The 20,720-nt window shown below is 48.9% G+C and overlaps 2 protein-coding genes across 2 annotated transcripts in view; both read left to right on the plus strand.

Moving 5' to 3' along the window:
- c2cd3 (C2 domain containing 3 centriole elongation regulator) overlaps window positions 1-12,243 on the plus strand; it is a 30,286-nt gene extending 18,043 nt beyond the window's left edge. The window contains exons 25-33 of the mRNA XM_035384334.1: window positions 394-535; window positions 1,462-1,526; window positions 1,686-1,891; window positions 2,902-3,035; window positions 3,646-3,807; window positions 4,299-4,489; window positions 4,938-5,790; window positions 6,607-6,715; window positions 11,852-12,243. Coding sequence (XP_035240225.1) covers window positions 394-535; window positions 1,462-1,526; window positions 1,686-1,891; window positions 2,902-3,035; window positions 3,646-3,807; window positions 4,299-4,489; window positions 4,938-5,790; window positions 6,607-6,715; window positions 11,852-11,995 — 2,006 coding nt within the window. The 3' untranslated portion in view covers window positions 11,996-12,243. The remainder of the gene's footprint in view (window positions 1-393; window positions 536-1,461; window positions 1,527-1,685; window positions 1,892-2,901; window positions 3,036-3,645; window positions 3,808-4,298; window positions 4,490-4,937; window positions 5,791-6,606; window positions 6,716-11,851) is intronic.
- A 2,051-nt stretch (window positions 12,244-14,294) lies between these two features.
- Window positions 14,295-18,826, plus strand: LOC118209081 (mitochondrial uncoupling protein 2-like). The gene is made up of 7 exons (XM_035384216.1): window positions 14,295-14,441; window positions 14,722-15,190; window positions 15,551-15,758; window positions 16,430-16,627; window positions 16,860-16,961; window positions 17,502-17,682; window positions 18,043-18,826. The coding sequence occupies exons 2-7, from the start codon at window positions 15,065-15,067 to the stop codon at window positions 18,155-18,157; spliced, it is 930 nt and encodes a 309-aa protein (XP_035240107.1). The 5' UTR covers window positions 14,295-14,441; window positions 14,722-15,064; the 3' UTR covers window positions 18,158-18,826.
- The last annotated feature ends 1,894 nt before the right edge of the window (window positions 18,827-20,720 follow it).

Consider the following 20,720-nt stretch of genomic DNA (forward strand, 5'->3'; position numbering starts at 1 on the left):
TTAAAAAATATGAAAAGTATTCTGAAGGTGAACCCCGGAGTTTTCTGTTCGCTGTCATAATGATGGAGAGGCCAGTAATTTGCATGAATATTAGGCAGTTTTGCGTGACTCAAATGAATAGGTGTTAGGCGGAAATTTTACCCCGGGCGTGGAGGTGGCAGTTGGGTGCCAAACAAAGTGATGTCATTTATTGTTTTTAAATCCCGAAATAATTAGCTATTTGCTTTCACAATCAAACTACGTATGTAGCAATTGCAGTTAATTATTTGCTGTTATGGTAACCAAGCGTTTAATAAAAAGCAAACGTGCTAGCGACTGTCTCAGCGTGGTTATATTCGGCGATCAGCCCTTGCGTCAGCGCTGATGGATGCTGGTGTTGTGCGCCCCCTGCAGGTAGCCCGCTGGCGGAGCGCAGCGGCGGGACGCCCAGCTGCTGTGTGTCCTTTGCCACGGCCGAAGCGGAGAGCCCCATCACCACCACGCCCGTGGTGCCGGGGAACAGCTGCCCGGTGTGGGACCACCAGTGGGTGGGCAGGTACGTGCCCCCAGACCCCCCCCCCCCGGCCTGCGAGCAGTCACACACAACCTACACCCGCGCCCCCAGGCCTGCGAGCAGTCACACACACCCTACACCCGCGCCCCCAGGCCTGCGAGCAGTCACACACACCCTACACCCCCCCCCCGGCCTGCGAGCAGTCACACACACCCTACACCCCCCCCCCCCGGCCTGCGAGCAGTCACACACACCCTACACCCCCCCCCCCCCCCCCCCCGGCCTGCGAGCAGTCACACACACCCTACACCCGCGCCCCCCGGCCTGCGAGCAGTCACACACACCCTACACCCCCCCCCAGGCCTGCGAGCAGTCACACACACCCTACACCTCAACCTGCCCCGGCCAGCAAGCGGTCAAACACACACACACACCCTACGCCCAGGCTGCGACCTGTCTCACACAAACACACACACACACACATACACCCTACGCCCAGCATGCGACCTGTCTCACACAAACACACACACACACACACACACACACACACACCCCCTACCCTTGGCCTGCGACCTGTCTCTCACACACACACACACACACACATACACCCTACGCCCAGCATGCGACCTGTCTCACACACACATACACACCCTACCCCCGGCCTGCGACCTGTCTCTCACACACACACACACACACACACACACACACCCTACGCCCAGCATGCGACCTGTCTCACACAAACACACACACACACACGCCCTACCCCTGTGCGTGCTGTTCCGATTCGCTGGTCTGGCTTAGCCTGTTTCATGACTGCTTTGCATTAAAATTCATTCACATATAATATTGTTATTATTTCAAACAACCCTTTGTTAAAACCATGCTTTAAAATAAGAGATGCAGCAGTGTGCACCCTGCCATGTTGTGCTAACTCCTTCTCACCACCCCCCCCCCCCTCTCTATGGCAGGCTATCTAAGGAGGTTCTGTTGGATCCACAGCAGACTATGGTTTTCAAAGTTTGGCACAAAGGAGGTAATGCAATATGTGCAGACTCTCTTCCTTGTAGCTAATAGCTGGTCGTGGGCAAACATGTTGTGAAGAAACATAATGCTTTCTGTATAATGGCTTTTAACGGAATCATATTCCCCCCACCCCCCCCCCCCAACTCCCGCACTCCGTTTCTCTTTGCAGACATGGAGCGGGTCGTTGGGTTCGCGTCCGTTGACCTCTCCCCGCTGCTGGCGGGGTTTCAGTCGGTGTGCGGCTGGTACAACATCACCGATTTTAACGGGCAGTGCCAGGGGCAGCTAAAAGTGGCCGTTTCCCCCCTGAAAGGGGTGCGCAACCTCCGGGGACAGAGGCAGGCGGCGCAGGAGGACGACGCCAAGGACCCCGCGGTGAGAACCCTGCCGCGCTTCATGCGCCTTTCCGCGTTAGCCTAGCGTCCGGGATGGTCCGTGCTCAAGGCTTGTTCACGAAACGTCAGTGCCAGACCCCAGGTGCGCTGTTGGTTACTGGCCTGTTCATAGATGCACAAGGTGTGTGTGTGTGTGTCCCTTTGTGTGTTTCTATGTCTCTGTGTGTGTGTGTGTGTGTGTGTGACTCTATCTGTATGATGAGTTTTTAAACAGCAGCACCTGTTGAAACACAGCTGAAGCTGGCATTTTGTGACATTATCCAACATTTCTCAAGTCCACCGATTCTTGAAGCGCTTTTTTCCTGAATAGACAGCAGCTAGGAACTGCACAGCCTAACCCATAAAGCGATTAAAATATTCCAGTCAAAGCCAGCTGTGGTTTTGAGTTTGACAAAATGTCACTCATACATCTTAGATCCTGGGCAGCAAAAAAGCAAAAAAAAAAAAAAAAAACCTGATCTTGCGTTGCAGCCAAAAGACCTAAAGCCAAACATGTTCCCGGATGCACTCATTCCACAGTCGCATGCAGACAAACTTGTTCATTCAAGTCACACGAGCAACTGTACAGATACTGGAACAGTGTTCACTACCTGTGCCAGGACCATACCTTCCCTGCTACCATTAACACACCACATGCTTTCTTCCAATACTTTCATCAGTCACTTTTACTAACCACACGACCCAGGTCTGTGGAATTTGCTTTCAGTACAGCATGGTGGTGATTTCAATTCAGCGGTGTCAGTGACATCAAACACAGACAGATATCAACATTACATTAAACACAATAACTAGCACACAGACAAGTCATCAAACGTCAGTCTTTTGCTTTGCGTTACACCGCGTTTGCTTTCTCAAGATTCTCTGACCAACGCTTTGCTTCGCGGTCCGTAAAAACGTGACGTCAGAGAGAGACCCAGAGAAGCATGCATGAGTTGCGCGTGCAGAAGTGATCTCTGTATTCATGGAGGACGCCCGTGCTCTGTGTTACAGCCTCTGTTCCAGACCCTTCCCTTGTGCTACCACACCTCCGCCATGTACGCCAGCTTCCCGGCTCACCTCGCCCGCTACCCGGAGCAGAGGATCAACGCCTCGCCTGAGCAGATGGAGGCGCTGTTGTCTGGAAGGTAATGGGATTGCCGTGGCTACGTCACGCCCTACAGTGCACGGGGTACTACAGGAGCGTGCTTGCGCCAGCGGGAGGAGAGGTGCATCTCACTGGTAGACTGGGGCTGCCTGGCGAGTCTTAGGGGCAGATTAAGTTTTAGAATTCTATCGAATTCTCAACGGCTTCAGCTCCCACACCCCAGGTGAGACGTGACCACGTGTGTCCCATCGTCCCAAACTCCTGGTCGTATTTGGCTAACAACGCAAAGTTGCGTTGACGTATTCCTGCGTCAAGTACTTTCACAGGCTTTAGCCTGTTTAGTTAAACGGCACCAGTGAACCATTAACTTCAAAAGAAATGTTTTCACAAATGTTCAAAATGATTGTTTCATGTAACTACACATTGTGGTTGTTTACATATTTTGTTAAAATTATGAAACTGGTCAAATCTGAGAATGTTTTTCTCAGATTTGACCAGTATCTGAAGCGCTTGAAGTATTTGAGAAATGTGCCGGATTCTGGTCTGATGAGTTTCTGCGGGGGGGTGGGGGGGGGGGGGGGGGGGGGGGGTCCGTGTCACGGTGAGTGTTTTAAGTGCTTTGTGTCTCCCCCCTGCGGCTGGTCCGGCAGGTCCAGCGCCAGCGACCGCGACCGCGACCGCGAACGCCATGAGGAACATGTCCACAATGTGCGGGCCTTCCACCAGAGCCTGCAGGGGGGAGAGCGCCCCGCCCAGAGCTCCGCCCCCACCGACCTCCCTTCCTCCAGATCCACACGCTTCTCAGCGCTGAGGTATTTACTGCACATGACAGGAAGTGACATCACGCCCCAAAGAACGCAGTTTCACCGGTTTACGTCCCAATGGTGTTGTGCTGGGGGAAGGGACTGGCATCTCAAATTATCTTTTTTTTTTATTGACCCATTCCGATATTCTGTTCTGAAAGACTGTAAAAAATAAAAATAATGAGATTCCGTTAAAAGAGCAGCTTCAGACTGTTGCTGTGCAAATGATGACTATTCTCTTGCACTTTCAGGCAGTAATAACAACAAATCAATAACTCATTTGATGCAGGACTGTCAGTCTCTTCTCAAGTACTCAGATGAAACTGTAGCTCAGGATTTTTCTGAGGTCTTTTCTTGATAAGCAACCATCAAATACTGATAAGTGACCTCAAGGTAGGACATGTGATCATTGCCTGGTCCCTTCAGGCTGGCAGTGACCCCCAGTACTCCTTGCTCATCCGTCCAAAATGGTGTCCGCGTTCTGTGCATTCTGTGAGCAGGAAAAACCTGAGTGAGCTGGACGACATTCAGCGGTACTTCAGCCGCAAGCTGACCACGCCCACGTTCCCCCGCCTCTCGGACCAGGCCCCGCCTCCCAGGCCGGACGAGCGCAGAGACTCCGAGACGGACAGCGCTCAGCTGCTGCTTCGGTCCAATCGGCTGGTGGGGGCAGTGAACAGCCTGATCAGCGGTAGGCCACTGACTGCGTCTGCGCATCCCTGTGCGTACACACACACGCACACACACACACGCATGTGTACCTACGGCTTCACTATAACTGAACAGGTCACCTTTTAGAGCTTTCTGTGCTGTTCTGTGTTAAAACAAAACAAAAAAACTCAGGCTCATGCATTGACAAGTTCTTGCAGATAATACACGTAGCGTTTGGTTGCCATGTGTTGGAAAGGGTGTTCTTCAGGAAGCCCCTGACGCACTGGCTGGGATACGGTGTGCTTAAAGATGAATGCTGAATGTGTATGGAGCTTTATGGCCATGGAGAGTGCTTAGGGGAAAACAAAAGCAGATGCCTGTACAGGACAAGCATGCTACAGAAACAGCACAAATTGGGCCAGGACACTGTGTTTCATATGACAGCTGTTATGACTGAGCATTTATGATTCCCTGTGACCTCACTCCAGATCTCCATGGACACCGTCTCAGTGGCCCCCGAGACATTACCCAGTGCACCTCCGGTCTGGCCACGCCCTCCGAGGACCACTTCCTGTCTGACGGGAACTGCTTTTTGCCAGGCGAGCGCACTGAGCCCCAGCGTGGCCCAAGTGAAGAGGCGGGGACTCCTCAGGACGGAGGGTCCCTCTGTGGCTTCCCCGTCCCGCAGGGGAGGGACGGACCCGGCGACACGCTGGCGAACGCCGCCGGGGAGATCCGCCACGGAGACGACGGCCTTTCCCCCGACGAGGGCGAGGACGAGGGCGAGCGTCGGCACGGAAGCGAGGAGGAAGACGAGGAGGAAGAGGAGGAGGAGCAGGACTACGAGGAGACGGTGATCGAGCCCCGAACGCTGAACGAGGTCACCGTGGCGACGGACAGGACCAGCCCGTGGACGAGCCTGCTGTCCGAGCCGGACCTGGGCTCCCTGCAGAGCCTGGAGGACCTGGAGGAGCAGCGCGGTCCAGCCGAGGAGGAGGAGGAGGAGAGCGGGAGAGGGTGTGGCAGGAGTTCTGCGGAGCTCCTCAGCTGCTCCTCCCCGGAGGAGGCCCCGCACGCGGACCCCAACCTCTCGGACGGGTCGGACTCAAACAGCGCCGGAGAGGGACACCGGGGCCCGGGGCCTGAGGAGAGGGCGGAGCCCACCACCGCCCCTCCCCAGGATCAGTCGCCAGACGACGAGGAGACCCCCGACAGGGGCGAAGATTCAGAGGAGGAGGAGAGGCGCACTGCCTCACCCGTCCCACAGAATATTTTGGAAGTGGGGAACAGCTGTCCGTCAGACAAGGAAGACTCCGGAGCAGAAGACAAGGAGAGCAAACGGTATCCTTAAACCACCCGCTGCCCTCTGGAAGGCCAGGGGTTCGATGGTGACACTTCATTCCAGATTCACCTTGAATTCTGGTAACTAGCTAACACACAAGCATGTCACGTTTTACCGTTTACTGCCACGCCTGCCGAGCTGTCTTTGATCCTGTGAGACCGATCTTCAGTGTTTTATACCCAGTTTACAGCATCTGTGATGAACGGTGGCTTTCTCCTTTCTTCCAGGATACTTTGATATACTACATGGCAAATAGTATGTGGGCACCTGACATCCAACATCTCATACAGAATTCTGGGCGTTAATATGTAGCTGGTCGATCCTTTGCTGCTGTAACAACCTCCACTGTTGTGGGAAGGCTTCATACTAGATGTTGGAGCATTGCTGCAGGGACTTGCTTACATTCAGCTAGAAGAGCATTAGTGAGGGTGTGCAATGATTGGGCGATTAGGCCTGGCTCGCAGTTGGCTTTCCAGTTTATGCCCAAAGGTGTTGGATGTGGTTGGGGTCAGGGTTCTGTGCAGGCCAGTCCAGTTTTTCCGCATCGTTCTTGAAAAAACAATTTCTGTATGGACCTCGCTCTATACCTGGGGGCATTGTCACGCTAAAACAGACAAGGGCCTTCCCCCAAACTGTTGGGGAAGCACAGAATCTTCTAGAGTGTGATTGTATGCTGTCGCAGTAAGATTTCCCTTCACTGGAACTAAGGGGCCTAGGACCAAACCATGAGAAACAGCCCAAGACCAAGGGGTGTCCAGATACTTTTGGTCCTACAGGGTACGTTGCCATATTCTTCCTTAATGTGACTTCCTCAGTCCTGATCCTGTTGATATCCCAAATTTCTTCCTCTCAACGGTCCATCTGGAGGCGTCGATGCGAGCCATGCGTATGGCCCCCGTGTTCCCAAGGCCTCTCACAGACACGGTAACTACACCGCCCCCCCCCCCCAAAAAAAAACACCCCCCACACTGCTGGGAAAGCTGCTTCCACACCAGGGCAACCCAGTAGGCTTCCCTCCCAAAAGCAACTAGCGTGCTGTAATTGAGTTCATCTAGCCTGTGAATCAAATGTGAATCTCTCGAATCACCCCTGACTCAATGTTTCTGTCGTGTGACATGATCACTTATTTTATTTCAGATGTATTTGTGTGTCTGGCCTTAGTCTTAGATGGGCTTTAATGTCAGAAAGAAAAATGGCTTGGTTGTGACGGTAGCTCAACACTCAGGTTCAAGAGCTTTCCCATGCACCGGACAGGCACGCGTTACAGGTGTGGCTCCTGTGGACGCCGTTCCTTCGTTCTTCTCGAAATTAAGTAAATATGTTCCTGGCTGCCTAATAAATGACCCAGTCGGTGTCGGTGCCAGTGGCTGTGGGCTCTGCATCTTCATCCATGAAACCCCCCCCCCCCCCCCCCCCCCCCCCCCCCCCCCCCGCCACAGCAGGGCAAACGTTCTAGAGCTTCCTGAGAACTGGACACTCTCTATACTGTTCACTGCTGATAATGAAGGATGCACCCACATGCACATACAGTCTGGGGCTTCTTTTTGTAATGGAGCGGGAAGAGGCAACACGCTGCCTGATGTACTGAGTACTTAAAATAAACCCAGGTTCGAGTAAATATCACACGGTAGTCCCAAAGCTACCGACACCAATTTGGTTTTATATGTTCGGTCGCCAGGATCAAATGATTTTTTTTCCAAGAAGGATGAATGGTTTGGCTTCAAAAAGTGCTATGACAGTAAGAAAACTAACACCATCAACACCACCTCACCCCCCAACCCCCTTCCCCCTTCCCCAAACCGTAACCTCCTTTTGGTGTTCCTGAGGTATTTTTAACTTCATGTAACATAATTCCATCATCGCCTGAGGTCTGTACAGGTCAGTGTACTGAGGCAAATGAACAATTTGAATAATTTGCTGCATGTACCTTTTGTCTGCTATTCAGACGTTAAAGGAAGCAAGCATTAAGTAATTTTTAAAATGTTAATCTGGTAGAGGAATGGTCTTAATCCTACTGGGTCTGGCTGATTTAATAGCAGCTTCTGTGTGTGGAATACTAGTTAGAGAATGTTCCAGAATAGATGTGCGTGCCGACGGTTCAGACAGACCGATAGAAACAGAAGAGGTTTCTTGTAAACGGCCGTCCTCTTGTATTCGCGTGTTAGGAGCCCGTAGCTCAGGCCACAGTTTCTGTGTACGTCGGGTTGTACAGCATAATAAACCTCCCAGCTCTCCCCTGTCCGTCACAACCCTGCGTTCCTCAACTTTAAACACATTCAGTCCTGATGCGTGTCTGCGTTTCATCTTCCTAAGAAAAGCCAGCATTGCAGTGTTGCCCGTCTCTTTCTGCAGCTCTATTTTTAAAACCCCTTGCTGTTGCACAGGCCGTGATGTGTGCTCTGTGCAGCACAGTGACTGCTGTGCTGTGCTGTGCTGTGCTGTGCAGAGCGGCGCTTCTGAGGCTGTGAGTCGCGTGAAGACCCCAGTAGAGCTGATTTGGGACAGCACTGGTTTGGGACGGCGCTGATTTGGGACAGCGCTGATTTGGGACAGAGCTGATTTGGGACAGGGCTGGTTTGGGACAGAGCTGATTTGGGACAGAGCTGGTTTGAGACAGAGCTGATTTGGGACAGGGCTGGTTTGGGACAGAGCTGATTTGGGACAGAGCTGGTTTGAGACAGAGCTGATTTGGGACAGAGCTGATTTGGGACGGCGCTGATTTGGGACAGAGCTGATTTGGGACAGAGCTGGTTTGAGAGAGCTGATTTGGGATGGCGCTGGTTTGGGACGGCGCTGGTTTGGGACAGAGCTGATTTGGGACGGAGCTGATTTGGGACAGGGCTGATTTGGGACAGAGCTGATTTGGGACAGAGCTGATTTGGGACAGCGCTGATTTGGGACAGCGCTGATTTGGGACAGGGCTGGTTTGGGACGGCGCTGGTTTGGGACAGTGCTGATTTGGGACGGCGCTGATTTGGGACGGCGCTGGTTTGGGACGGCGCTGATTTGGGACGTCGCTGATTTGGGACGTCGCTGATTTGGGACGTCGCTGATTTGGGACGTCGCTGATTTGGGACAGAGCTGATTTGGGACGGCGCTGATTTGGGACAGCGCTGGTTTGGGACGGCGCTGGTTTGGGACAGAGCTGGTTTGGGACAGAGCTGATTTGGGACAGCGCTGATTTGGGACGGCGCTGGTTTGGGACAGAGCTGGTTTGGGACAGAGCTGATTTGGGACAGAGCTGATTTGGGACAGCGCTGATTTGGGACAGCGCTGATTTGGGACGGCGCTGGGGACTCGCAGTGGGGGGAACGCCCGGTTTTGGACAGAGCTCTGAAGGTCAGGGGTGGAAGAGGCGGTCCCCCGGGTGCTCGTTTTCTCTCCGAGCGGTTACTGGAGACACCGCTGGCAACCGCGCAGGATGCTCTTCAGATGAAATCTGCCGGTCCAAAAAGGAAGTGTGAAGGCTTCACAGTGAACGGGTAGAAGATGGCAGTGCATCCAGTGGGATGAGTTAGTGAGCTGGTCTCACATTGACTGAAAGTGAGAACCTGAAAAGAGGCTTCACAGAAATGCTGTACTTACAATAATGCATCTGTAATTAAGAATTGACAAAACAATGAAATCAGAATAGGTATCAGTTATTTTTATTTTTTATTATTTTTGCACACTTTCACAGTGGCATAGTCTGATTTTATCATTATATGCCCCAAGATGAATCCTGATGGGATCCAGGTGCCTATACTGTACTTCTCTTGCTTCTCATTTTGCACATTGAAGCATGCAAAACTAAATCTTTGTAAGATTTCAAGGTTACATCACCTCGTGGTTGCATTTGCTAATGCTGTCTGTCTGCCAGCCAGACATGGCACCAATACAGAGAATTGTCTGCTTTATTTTTTTTTAAATTAATGTGTGATAAAGCTTAGTGAACTGGAGTACAGATGCAGAACTAAAAATATAAAACCAACGTCACTGTATAAACCAAAGCTATAAGAAGGCACACGTGCCGTAGAGCAAGGCGGATGTGGCAGTCTAGCCGCAGGGGTGAAATAGTGGGGCTCGGTCGAAGGTTTGCAGCACAGCCATGCAGTCTGAGCAACACCCCAGTTGCGCATGGTGTCCGTGAACGTTGTGTAAGAGATGAGTCAGTGTAGTAATGTCACTCTTAACTGGGCAAGGCGAGAATCCGTCCGCCGGTCTATTTCTGTCACAGGCTGGGGGCTGGGGGGCTGGGGGACTGGGGGCTGGGGGGCTGGGGGCTTGGCCTGGCACTAGGTGCTTGCGTACATCTGTCTCTCCTGCCAACTCTGCTGGGTGTGTCAGGGGTCAGGAGAACGGTGGGGCGTTGGCGTTAAAAGGAGTGGCGGTACAGTGTCGCAACACGAGTGGCCCCCGTTTGGCCACGAGACCGTCACATCGGACGTCCCGTGGTGGGGGGGGGAGAAGGGCAGTCAGCAGTTCCATAACACCGCCTCATGGAAATATCCGATCTCGGACATAGTCCTGAGGGCACGGGCTCAAATAGCCGGGTCGCAGAGGGCGTCACTCCGGGAATTTGGCCGCGCGTCTTCGGGCCCCAGCAGCATTGCTGGTTGGCAGCGTGCGTCGCTTTCGTGGGAACGGAAAGTCCAGCACCAAGAAACGAGCTCCGTTCGTCCTGGAGGGGAGCCGGAACCCAGCTCAACTTGTTTCTGTTTACCCATCTCCAAGTCTGATCGTGTCTCTTAAATTTAAGGGTTTGTTTGCAACCCTGTCAATATTTGTAGATTTCATTTTTCCTTGAACTGACTTCAGCCTTCCACTCTCATCCCTACTCGTTGGCTACATGACTCAGAACACTCACTGAATATTTGGAGTCCATAATCCTGTATAGTATTTAAGGTTCGCATTTATTTACTAACAAAACGGCGCCTACTATTTCAAATTTTTATTAAAGTATATTCTCTTTTTGAGTGCAGTTTATGAAGGGATTGTATATTTTTGGAGATGACCGCTTTACTCTGTCAACAGAATCTCTGGATTCCACTGACGCCATTTTTTCCTATTGCTGGTTTTTTTTTTTTTTAACCTGTATGAACTCGGCCTTTTGTGGGGATGGGTAGACACGTCTGCGTCAGCCTGTCGTACCTGTCTCCAGTTTCATGTTTGGGGGGGGGGGGGGGGTGGAGGGGGTAGGGGTGTGGGGGTTGTTTATTGGGGAAATGTGTGCACAAAGGTCAGAGAGCCTCCCGAAAACTGGTTCTGGCCGGTGTGGCACTGCACCTCGTGAGGGAGGCAGAAACGCACGGGGGGGGGGGTGTCATCGGGCTCCTTCGACAGGCTGGAGGAGAGCCGGTCCTCCTTCAGGAGACCTCCTCGCCATGTGCCACTTCTTACCCAGGCTTGGGTTTCGAGTGCTGACCCCAGGAAACGCGTTCCCTCCTCCAGCCCCATTACAACAAGCCACAGACTGCATGTGCATGTGGGTGCATCCTTCATTATCAGCAGTGAACAGTACAGAGATTATCCAGCTCTCAGAAAGCTCTAGAACGTTTGCCCTGCTGTGGCGGGCGGGGGGGGGGGGGGGGGGGGGTCTCCTGGGTTTCATGGACGAAGATGCAGAGCCCACAGCCACTGGCACCGACACCGACTGGGTCATTTATTAGGCAGCCAGGGACAAACTAACTTAATTTCGAGAAGAACGAAGGAACGGCGTCCACAGGAGCCACACCTGTGACGCGTGCTTGTCCGGTGCATGGGAAAGCTCTTGAACCGGAGCTGTGAAATGCAGAATGACCTGTTCGCATTATCGCACTGTCGCATTGTGTTTTTTTGGCCCGCACTCACACTGACTATTGTTGTTTTGAATAGAGCTAAGGTGTATCCCATCTCAAGGGCTTAATAAATCTGCTAATGTTACACTCCCACTGGTACAAAACCAGTAGTTGCTGGGTGTGTCGTTAATATTCACATAACAAGAGATCCTTGTAACGCGTCTCTGCTTAGTATTAGCGATTAGCGAAGCAAATGATACAAAAATGAAGTTGACAGAAAATGTTTTTGTTTTTTTTTTAACAGCAGAAGTCGTCGGGTCAGTCAGGAACTTCGTTGCAAAAAGCTCCACGACCAAGACCCAGCATACCGCCGCCTTCCGCTCGGAACAAAGAGGAAACAAAGAGGATCGCCAAGATTTTTGCATCCCGTTTTACACAGGAAAAATAGCAGTTTTATCTTGTTTTTTTAAACAAAACTTTTTAACTTTGTTTCTCTGAATGTATAGTGTATCTGTATATAATGTCATTTGTATATTATTTGCTGTGTCTGTCAGATCTGAAATCTCCTGTGCTAATTTCGGTGTCGGATTATGTTGAGATTCCATATGTACAGTAATTTTAAAATAATGTAAAGAGTGTACATTTTTTTGTTCATGCAGTATTTCTGTAATTTTTTAATAAATGAAAATAAAAAGGTTTGGTGTGCGATGCTTGGACAGTTTAGGGGGGAGAGGTATGAACATTAATCTTGGTGAAAAGTAGGCCTTATCAGTATTTGCAGGAACAGACAAAATAGAGACAGCAGCTACAGCTGTTATTGGTGCAGGTGAGTCTGTGTCTAGCAGAGGTCTTCTAAATAATTAACCTCTAGCTTAGCCTGCCCTTGTCTTTGTACAGGCTTAATGCTTTGGTTCTGCATAACATTTGTGTGCTGGTTTTTAGTTGAACCATGTATTGCTAGTATGATTTGAATTATTTTCTTTCCTAATTTTACATGATTTCTTCTTGCCAATGTTATACTGTACAAAAGTTGGAACATTTTGTTTTGGCAGCAAACACTGGGTTGACTGAGGACGAACTGTGGCATTATTCAGCAGAAAATGAGTCGAGTTTTTTTCTTTTCTTTTCTTTTTTTAAGAAGCTGTAACTAAGTCCCGCGTCCCCCCTCCGCCTGTACACACCCCCACTTCTGTCAAGCAACGGCTTGATTTATGCGAACAGGTCCAGATCTTTATACGTGGCCCCTACCCCCCATTTATTTCTTGTCCCACATGTCTGAAGGGCTTTAATGCCATGCAGGTGCTAATACACCCCTTCAGCTACGCACAGGATTGGCTCGAGCCATACTGTGCCCTCCTGCAACAGCCGCGCCGTTACGTAAATTTAATGGCTCGCGGAGGTGAGAGAGAGCGGTATTCCGCGTGCTACAGCGTCTCGGTCTGCTATGCAGACGTCATGTACCATACCAACGGAGGTTATGAGCGTACTCAGAAGGCTGCCCGCCTCGTTAAAAGGTTGTGTGTGTAAGCAATGCATGTCGGGTCATTGCACATCATGAGGCTATGGCAGTTTCCATCTCCAACACAAGCAGTATTCTTGGTACTGTAATTCTTAAACCTGTATTCTAGATGATGCCAAATAGGTGCGTCATATTCTGACTTTATGCCCAGTTGATACATTTTTAACGTTTTTTGTCTTTGACGTTTCTGTACATACGTGGCATTGCGGGGCATCCCGTACAGAGGTTTCAACGGCTGTGACCCTGACACACAGTAACAACCGGTTATTACCGAAATGAATTGCCATTTTTAAAACTTGAGCCGGCAGGACGAGCCCTCGCGTTTGATTGGTTGGCAGTTCACTACCCGCCTCAGTCAGGAGACACCTGCTGAGCTCGACTTCGGCGGAAAAGAAAAAAAAGAAACGGGAGGATCCGAGAGGGAGGTTCCTTAACGAATGTCACAGTCTTCAAAGAACACGTGCCACTGAATCTTATAGGTGTTCAATCTTATATCTTAGTCTTAGATCTTAGTCTTTCACGTAGGATATGGCAAGGTAAGTGTCACAGAGACACTCTTAGTCATTCATGTACACCTTTAAATTAATGTTATAAATATATATCTTACTCCAAGTATTTCAATGTCGCTTTGCAAAACCACTAACATAAACGTAAAACGATACACGCAGGTTTGGGGGGGAGACATGGAGACATGGAGACATGTCACCCCCAATATTTTCACAATTGGTCCCCGACTTGTGAGTATGCTTGTGAGCTTTGACGTTTGACTCCGCGAGCCTCGGGGATCCAGCAGTGTGTCTCCCCCAAAGGTGAAATGAAGCCAGCCCCTATAAAACGATTGCTATCACTGTTGTTCTGTACTGTACTGCAGAATAATTGTTCAGGTAGGCTAGTAAACATCACTGGTACCTCTGAGCACAAATCAAGCATCAGTGACGCAAAGCAAACACCAGTCCATCACAAAATCATTTTTGCGCTCAATTTCTGGGGTGTCCAGTGTCGTACCGCACATTTATAGTTTTATTAACTAAAACTATGGAATAACTGAACCCGAATTCATTTCGAATTATTGCCAATTCTGTCTACTAAGCAAACTACAAATACACTTACGTTATTTAAAAATAAACGATACGCATGACACCTTATGCATGTCGTTTGTTGCGTCACGTGAGAAAACTGGTAAACACGTTTGGAGCAATACCGGGGGCACGGATGACAGGGTGTACACTTGGCACGTCAGAGGACAAGGTGTATAAATTGAGAGGGTTTCTTCACACAGCAAGAAACGCAGAAATTGCTCAGTGGAATAAGCTTCCGGATCCTTTTTCTACCGTATTTTGAATCCGAAACATTGGATGACATTAAATTCAATCAGGTAAAAACACATCGAATAATGTGTATTTTAGTTTAACAGAAATATTTGTTTTATGTTACTGTGCTTTTTGAATGTAGACCACACATTGTATTTCGCACATGTTAAAATGTGTTGTACTGCTTTTGCGGTACAGTTTAAATTTTAAGACCGGTTTGCAGTTCACAGTTAATACACTGCTTGGATTAGTATGCCTATTTTGAAATATACCGTAAAACAGTAGATTAGCTAACCATTAACAGACTGATTTGAATTCATTCTGTCATTATTTGTCGTTTCACAGGCAGGAAGTGGTATGTTGCTTTCGCGCTGTACCTTAATCAGTTTTATGGCCAAAAACGGTATAGTTGGCCAGCACTCTGAACGGAGAAACTTCTCACTGCCTGAAACCTGAGACTGGACCAGCTCTGACCTGTTTGGTAACCGAAAACTCCAAAGGATTCATTAAAGGAAGATCAGTATAAAGACTTACTTTTCTCCGGTCATGCACAACATGCAGAAACCCTAGACTGCTTTTTACGCCCTGCTCAAACACAAGTGGACCATAGCTGAGCGTTCAGTTCACATTGAAAAGAGCCGGTGCGACAGCTTTTTTGTTTTTGGATTTTCTACACAGCGGTTTAGTCATGGTTGGAATGAGACCCACAGACCTGGCCCCCACGGCAACCGTCAAGTTCTTTGGGGCAGGGACGGCAGGCTGCATCGCCGATTTGGTCACCTTCCCGTTAGACACGGCCAAAGTCAGGCTTCAGGTGAGGAAAGGCAGATGTTTTTCAAAGCATGCAAAACATGACCAGGACTACCAACACATAACCTAACATAATAAGACCAGCCAGTCAGACCAGCAATGCTTGCCATGTTCCTACCAAACGGTACCTAGTGCTCACCGTTTACCTACAGACAGATACACAGGTCATTGTGTTATCCACACAGATTTTGTTTAGTATAAATAACTTTGGACAAACACGCTCTACAATCCTACTCTTGGTGGATCTCAGAATCCTTTCGGAGCTCTTTTTATCGAACACGTACACCATAAATCCCAGTTTTTTGGAGCTGCACCCCATGACCCTTACCTTATGTATGCGTGTGTGTGTGTGTGTGTGTTCCAGATTCAGGGGGAGGCCCAGCCAGCAGAGGGGGCCAAAGGGACGAGGTACAGGGGCGTGTTTGGCACCATCAACACCATGGTGCGGATGGAGGGCCCGAGGAGCCTGTACAGCGGGCTGGTGGCCGGGCTGCAGAGGCAGATGAGCTTCGCCTCGGTCCGCATCGGCCTCTACGACTCCATGAAGCAGTTCTACACGAGAGGGTCGGAGAGTAAGCTTTCCACCACCGTCAACCACCAACAGCACTGCCCGCGCTGCAGCCACATCACTGATAAGGGCGGCAGTGTAGTGTAATGGGTAAGGAGCAGACCCGGGCCAAATACGTACAGTATTTGTTGTTGGATTCAAATACTTTTCTGTGCTCAGTTCATTTTTGCCTGGTGTAATTGAGCCTGCCAGTATGACCAGAAAGGCAGGGTTTCGCACTTTTTGAGAGTGTTTCATTGGTTCCAATACACCAGACAAGGTCAGTAAAGAGTAGAAAAGTATTTGAATCCAAAACAAATACGTATTTGACCCAGGTCTGTGAAGGAGTTGGGCTTGTAACCTGAATGTCACAGGTTCGGCTCCCCAGTAGGACACTGCCGCTGTACCCTTGAGCAAAGGCACTTAACCTGCATTGCTTCGGTATATATCCGGCTGTACAACAGGATACAATGTAAATGCTATGTTAAAAAAAAAAAAAAAGTTGTGTAAGTCGCTATGGATAAGAGCGTCTGCTAAATGCCTGTAGTGCAATGTAATGATAATAATAGGGGATTTATTTTATGGAGTGCCTTTCATGGAAGTGTTTTATGTGTGTGTGTGCGTATGTCTGCTTCTCTGAATCGGCCGTGGAAAAGCTGCTCACATCTGTCCCCCTCCCCCTCCCCCTCCCTCCAGGCGCCAGCATCGTCAGTCGGCTGATGGCGGGCTGCACCACGGGGGCGATGGCGGTGGCGTTCGCCCAGCCCACCGACGTGGTGAAGGTGCGCTTCCAGGCCCAGGTGCGCCCGGCCGACGGGATGAAGCGCTACAGCGGCACCATGGACGCCTACAGGACCATCGCGCGGGACGAGGGGGTCAGGGGCCTCTGGAAAGGTACTGGACCCCACCCCCCCCTTCAACTTCACTCGGTTTACCTGTGAAGTCATGTGACGTTCAAGATCACTTTCCGCCATTATTGGTTTTACTATAACCGATTACCACACAATGATGGACAAAAATTGCTTTTGCTTTGAAAATATTAAATGTAGTCTTTTTTAAACCAATAGAAAAATAAAATGACAAGCTCAAAATGTAATTTAATTTGTGCATATTCTCACTGTCTCAGGTTGCCTGCCAAACATAACGCGCAATGCCATTGTGAACTGTGCAGAACTGGTCACCTATGACATCATCAAAGAGCTCATCTTAAAGTACGACCTCATGACAGGTAAGCCTTCTAATGGAACCCCAAGAATAACTTCCTTAAGAGATTTGTAAATATGTACAGTGTATTATTCTGTATGATTCCGTGTACTTTTCAGTGTCATTCACAATGTGCAAATGATTTGGCAATAAGTTTAGCCAGACAATGTTGCTGGGGTCAAAGTCAAATTTTTGACTGACATACAATGTGCATAACAAAACAAAAGGGGCTTTACATTACATTAAAGGCACTTATCCAGAGCAACTTACCCAACTTTTTAAAAATTTATTTATTTATACATAGCACTTACATTGCATCCATTGTATACTGGAGCAATGCAGGTGAAGTATCTTGCTCAAGGGTGCAACAGCAGAGTCTTACCTTGGAATCGAACCTGTGACCTTTAAGTTACAAGACTAGCTCCTTACCCGTTTTACACTGAACGTACGCTGCCCCCCAGCTTTAAGCTATAAAGATACACGGGGTTGAAGCGCAGCTGCCACGTTACGTAATCTCAGGCGGCTCCCAGCGCTAACGGCGGCGCCGCCGTGCGTTTCCCCACAGACAGCCTGCCGTGCCACTTCACCGCGGCGTTCGGCGCGGGCTTCTGCACCACCATCGTGGCGTCGCCGGTGGACGTGGTGAAGACGCGCTTCATGAACTCGCCCCCCGGGCAGTACGGCAGCGCCGTGCGCTGCGCCGCCACCATGCTGAAGACGGAGGGCCCCACGGCGTTCTACAAGGGGTGGGTAACGGGGGGAGGGGGGAGGGGGGCGGCTGTAGAGTGGGAGTGGGAGTGGGAGGGGAGGGGAGGGGAGGGGAGGGGAGGGGGGGTGCTCAGAGAGATGGCAACTAATTACAAGCGCTCTCATTCTGTTCTTCCATTTTAATGAGTTTATACTCCATCTTATTTATTTATTTATTTGAAAGGGACAATGGACAGTTAGTAACTGTCCCAGAATTAACTTTATAGCCAAATTTCATCTGTAATACTCTCATCTTATTGGTTCTTCCCTGATTTTGCTGCTGATTTTTTTTTTGCCTCTCCCTCTTCCCCCTCCCCCTCCCCCTCCCCCTCCCCCTCCTCCTCCTCTTCCTCTTCTAGGTTCATGCCGTCTTTCCTGCGCCTGGGCTCGTGGAACATTGTGATGTTCGTCTCTTACGAGCAGATCAAGAGGGCCGTGATGAGGACACAGCAGTCCTGGGAATCCCCAAATTGAGCTCCTAAACCCCCCCTTTTGGGCACTGGGATGTCCGTGGACGTTAATTTGAGGACGGGGTTTGAGCCCCTTGCGGGCGCTCGTACCTGTGTTGCATGTGCGCTGTCTTGCTCCGCCAGCCAGTGAGACATCACAGCACTGGACAACATGTTAGCCTAGCGCACAGGGCTGCTGGCCCAATATTCCATCTCCGTGACGACGAAACGGAGAGACCACAGGTGCGTCTGTGGCAGAGAAGAGCCGGACTGCAAACCGGACTTCCTGCCGTCAGACAGAGCATTCTTAACTGAGAGCTGGAGGAACCTTTCTAACCCACTCAGGGTCAAATCTCATTTGAGGACTTTATAAGCTTGCTTTTTTTTTGTTGGGTTTAAAAGTTTTACCGCTTTTTTTGTTTGTTTTGTTCTGTTTTTGCTATTGTCTGTGTTATATATGCCCTGTCCTGCCTTTTGTAATGTCAAATTGTTTGTATTTTTTGTTTGTTTGTATTTTCTGTATTTTTTCACACCTGATCTTAATGTTTTCCATTTGCATCTCTTAATGTTCTTACTTTTACCTCTCCTTTAATTGTCTGTAAAGCACAGTGTGCTGTATTACTTGAAGGCTATATCAATTATTAAAATTCTCATTGCAGAATTATAACTGAATAAATACATGTAATTCTACATACAATCTTGTCAAGGTTTTTCCCTGTTGAGTTTCTGATATTATGTTAGACAAATCACCAGTCAAAGTGATTCCTAGGTCAAATAAAATTTTTTTTATAAATGGTCATTGTTGGAAACCCCCCCCCCCCCCCCCCCCCACACACATTCTCTTTGCTCAACAATTTCTAAATCCAAGTTTCTAAATCCAAGAAAAAAAACCTGAAATCCCAGATGTGAATGATAACTACTTGGTCGTTTTCCAAACTTAGTCGCCCTAAATAGATAAACATGAAGCAAGCACAAACCTCAACTCAATGGCAACTCAACTACAGTTAACACAGAAATAAAGTGGAGAACACCCCCCCCCCCCCCCCCCCCCCCCTCACAATTTGCAAGGAAAAGAAATCCCATTAAGACAACACATGCATTTCAATACTTCAAACAATATACCCATATCCACAACTGTTTCAAAACAGAATTGGAAACAAAGGGGAAAGGCCAGGTCCAAAAATGCAAAAACTACATTTGTTTAAACTTGGGACGCCCCACTCCTTGCTTCAAAATAACATAGCATGCCAGGGAAGGTTGAGACTACCCACCTTTGATCTTCTTACATAATGCAAGCTTCACCGTGTACTCAGAGTATAAGCAGGGGTGAAGGGTCACAGGCCCCTCTATCCGCGTGCAGTACAGGAACATTACCATGTAAAAGAAACCAGGTTACCCAGATGGCAGAATGCATGGTGCTGGAGGTACAAAAGTCACACTGACTCAGGACTGTCCAAAGTTAGTTTAACACATGGGGTTTCCAAATTTGGTCCTGAAGCTGTAAATGCGATTTCGTTCCAACCGCAATAGCAATCCCGTAATTTTAACAAGATGGTGATTTTTCTCACGAGTGCTTTTTAGTCCTGTTTAGAGGGATTATTTACCCTCTTAAACCATATTATGCCTAAAATTCCCATGTTCGTATTGTGCTACACTGAAGACAACTACATAAAAAGCAGCAACTTTTTTAAAATCAAAAGACAGCGGCAAATCAATAAGCTCCTAATTAGGTTGTTGAACACGTGTTTCGTTTCATTATTTGTTCCTTAACTTAACACGATGCACGTTTGACTCATTATCATTTGTGTTTGATTTCTTCATTATCTTCCTTTATCTTTTATATTTGAGCTTGCTGCCAGGATCTTAGGTTTTTAAGTAGCCTATAGTGTCATCTTTAGAAAAAGCTTGAAAACTTTACAAACAGCAGAATTAAACACGCATTAAAACAAACGAAGCAAAGTCCATATCTGCATTTGGTTCGTGTTTTGCGTACCAAATATTAGAGTGGATTTTTAAAAATGAAAGGTAAATACTGTAGTCGTTATACAAGGTACTCTTCATGAATCACACAAAACACCACCTGTAAATAGGGTTCGCATGGCAACCGAAAGTGAATGCAAAGCGCCCTCTGTTGGCAAAAAGTTGGCAATACAAGAACAGCAAACGTTTTAAACACGAAGCAATTACCGCTCGTTCAATTTGAAGTAGGCCAACGTGTTTATATCGGGTGGTGGTGTTGATCGACTGTGGCAGTAAACTTAAGGCAAAAAAAGCCATTCGATTGTAGTCTTTGACTCAATTTTGTCCATCAGTTCCGATCCTTCGGGAAAATCAAGTGTCAACATGATATTCAGTATTGAGGCTATACATTATTATGCCTCACACAAGCAGTTGAAGGCAGAGGGCATTGCCAGCTCTCTAACTTAAAGCAGTGGTTCTCAACTTGGGCCAGAAAGGGCTGGTGTGGGTGCAGGCTTTTGTTCCAACCAAGCAGTTACACACCTGATTCTACTAATCAACCTTTGGAGTCTTTACTAAGGACCTTGATTAGTAGAATCAGGTGTGTAACAGCTTGGTTGGAACAAAAG

Source organism: Anguilla anguilla, chromosome 12, assembly GCF_013347855.1.
Source record: "Anguilla anguilla isolate fAngAng1 chromosome 12, fAngAng1.pri, whole genome shotgun sequence".
In the NCBI taxonomy this organism is placed as follows: domain Eukaryota; kingdom Metazoa; phylum Chordata; class Actinopteri; order Anguilliformes; family Anguillidae; genus Anguilla; species Anguilla anguilla.

Excerpts from the sequence above, each read along its gene's own strand:
- LOC118209081 (XM_035384216.1), top strand. The coding sequence starts at position 15,065 with ATGGTTGGAATGAGACCCACAGACCTGGCCCCCACGGCAACCGTCAAG. Across the intron at positions 16,628-16,859 it reads GGTCAGGGGCCTCTGGAAAG|GTTGCCTGCCAAACATAACG; the intron begins GTACTGGACCCC and ends TCACTGTCTCAG. Across the intron at positions 17,683-18,042 it reads CCCACGGCGTTCTACAAGGG|GTTCATGCCGTCTTTCCTGC; the intron begins GTGGGTAACGGG and ends TTCCTCTTCTAG.